The sequence below is a fragment of the Poecilia latipinna genome, unplaced genomic scaffold, assembly GCF_001443285.1.
Source record: "Poecilia latipinna isolate Pla-1442-1.1 unplaced genomic scaffold, P_latipinna-1.0 Scaffold282, whole genome shotgun sequence".
Classification (NCBI taxonomy): Eukaryota; Metazoa; Chordata; class Actinopteri; order Cyprinodontiformes; family Poeciliidae; genus Poecilia; species Poecilia latipinna.
Window position 1 is genome coordinate 53377 of NW_015112898.1, and position 2803 is coordinate 56179.

At 36.1% G+C, this 2803-nt stretch overlaps 1 protein-coding gene across 4 annotated transcripts in view; it reads left to right on the forward strand.

The window, feature by feature from the left end:
* nrap (nebulin-related anchoring protein) overlaps nt 1-2803 on the forward strand; it is a 37981-nt gene that overhangs the window by 8301 nt on the left and 26877 nt on the right. For 3 of the 4 annotated variants that reach the window (XM_015033912.1, XM_015033908.1, XM_015033911.1), the window contains exons 4-8: nt 814-912; nt 1658-1768; nt 1858-1965; nt 2049-2153; nt 2258-2365. In XM_015033912.1, coding sequence (XP_014889398.1) covers nt 814-912; nt 1658-1768; nt 1858-1965; nt 2049-2153; nt 2258-2365 — 531 coding nt within the window. The remainder of the gene's footprint in view (nt 1-813; nt 913-1657; nt 1769-1857; nt 1966-2048; nt 2154-2257; nt 2366-2803) is intronic. The other variant, XM_015033909.1, reaches the window with a different exon arrangement.

Genomic DNA, 2803 nt, shown 5'->3' on the forward strand with positions numbered 1-2803 from the left:
CGGCACACTAGTGTGCCGCGGAACAGTGGTTGAAAAACACTGCATTAAGATACATTGATATAAAGCACTGTGTTTCGAGTTCTGTTTATTTTAAAGTTTATTTTAGTTTCGTTTTTCCACATCCTCTGTTTGTATCATTATCCCAATTACTTTCTACTGTGGTATAGACTATTCTTCCTGGGGTCCACGCCACACAAACATCACAATAAAATCATACTTTTACAAAAAAAAATATATATATAACGAAATACATTGAGACACAAATAAAACCAAAACACAGAATTCAAATCAACCAACTTAGAAATTTTAACAGACATTACAAAAGGGCAACATGAACAAAAACAAAATTAAAATACAAAATTTCAGCTATTTAAAAGATAGATTAAAACAAACAGGTTTTCTAACAGATCTTCGTCCAGTATTGGTCGACATTTAGCTGTAAATATCTTCCAATCAACTCTGATAAACAGCATCCTCACAGCATGACGCAGCCACCACCATGGTTCAATACAAGTTTTACAATCATACTTTTGTTCTATTCTATTTTGTGTCAAATTTTTGTTTTTCCATGACATAAAATTAATTTTTAATGGTAGAAAGTTTCATTTTTAATGACATTTTAGTATGATGACATACTACTGGAATAATATTTAACACTTTTTACACTTCCTTACCAGCGGTTCCCACAATTATCATCCTGCTAATATTACTGTTGACTAGAAGCTTCCAGCTATTGACAGGAATGCTGTGTCTCGTGTTTTTAAATGTTTGCCTGCCTTGGCTTAACGCTTGTCGTTCGTGTGCCACTTGTAGCTGAAGTATCGCGAAGATGGCGATCGCTTTATGTCCAGCTTCCACAGTGACACGAGATCCATGGAGAAGGCTCGCCTAGCCAGTCAGGTGGTCAGCCAGGTGAGCTCATCAGAGAGCAACTGGCCCATACATCTAAGCTAAAGGGTCTTCTAAAAACAATCTTGGTGATTATTTATGTAAATAAAAACTTTAAAATGTAGTTTTCAAGTCATGGTGCAGAGTTATTCTGTGTCTTTGCTCAGAAGCAATGTTCAAAAAGTGAGGGTTGTTGGGTTTTTTCCACCTTATTCTGAGTGTTGTGCCAATAAAAATGTAAAAACATACATTTAGTCCCATAGAGGACATAGTATTTTAAGCTGACTAAAACTCAGAGTCGACATTCTAGGCTTTTGTTTCTATGTTGAATCCTATAAACATATTGACATTCAGTCTGCTTGGAGGTCTACTTGGTTTAAAAATAAGTATCTGACCTATTTTAATAAAACTAAGCATGAAATTAAGTTTCTGGATTTGGAAAACATTTCTTTAAAAATAAAAAGCTGGGAAAAAACATAAAGTTTATCATATATGTTAAAGGTTTTAGACCTTTATAAAAAGCTAATGGTGAAAATATCCCATAAATGTTACAATAAATAAAAACATCAACAAATGGATACGACATGACAGGCTGGTGCTGTTTGTGTGAACTTTATACCTGTTAATTAAGTTATTAGTATTGCTTACATGCTTAACTGATAGTTGGGGTAACTTTGTGGGTCAAAAGTTGAAATATTTGGGAACAACCAGGTTAAAAACCATTACTGAAAAAAAAGCATAATCAAACAATTTTTTATACTTTAAACAGGCTTTCCAGTCTCAATCTGAGTTCTCACAGCAACAACAGACCTGGTATTCCGGGATGGTGACCAACCAGGAGATAGTAACAATGTCCCAGGCACAGAAAACCATCAGTGATGTAAGCCTTTACAATTATTTACCTTTAAGTAAACATAAAATTATAGATAATTTAAATTGCCAGCGCTTAATTTTGTGTTCTTATTTTAGGTCAAATATAAAGAAGAATATGAACAATCTGAAGGAAAAGGCAGCTTCCCTGCAATGATAACACCGGGTTACCAAGCTGTAAAAAATGCCAATGCTTTGGCCAGTAGTGTAAGTTAAAATTATCTATTTTTGTAGAACAGAACGTAAATCCAACATGGTAAAATAATCTGATGATTTTCTTTGTTTTCTAGGTGGAATATAAAAAGGGGCATGAAGAAAGAGTCTCAAAGTACACGACATTTGTTGATCCTCCAGAGGTGCTTCTGGCCAAGAAACAGGCACAAATTGTTAGCGATGTAAGATGCTAATTGACCGTTGTTGTTTTTTTTACTGCTTTAACTATTTTACATTCAGTCAGATCAGTCAAATAAAACCAAAACACTTTTGCATTTCCATGCAGTATGCATACACAGAGGAATACGAGCAGCAGAGGGGAAAAGGTAGTTTTCCAGCACATCTTACTCCTGGTTACAAGGTTTCAAAGAGAGCAACTGAGCAGGCCAGTGATGTAAGTGGCAAAACGAAAAAAACTAAGATTACGTTCACACAGCAGCCTGGAGTGATCCAAATCCGATTTTTTTGTCAAATCGAAATTTTTTGGTGTGGACGTTCACTTCCAAATATATGCGACTTGTATGTGATACCCAGTGAAAACTGCAAATGACCTGAAAGTGTCCCGCATGCGTAGTAGAGGGCGCAATGACGTCACACATAGAGAGTACTCAGTGTTTTGCCAACCCCCATAAAGAAGAAGCGGTGCTCAGTGTTTGCGGAAGTAGACACGGATGCTAACGGTTGAGGATATCTTACGGCTTTTAAGCTGTTGTCCCGGAGCCAGTATACCGTATTATCAACTTAATCCTCGTTATCTTCCGCCATGGTTGTTATTTTTATTCCCATAGACATAATATAAGAATAGACGCCTCATGGACCGCTCTCGCCTATT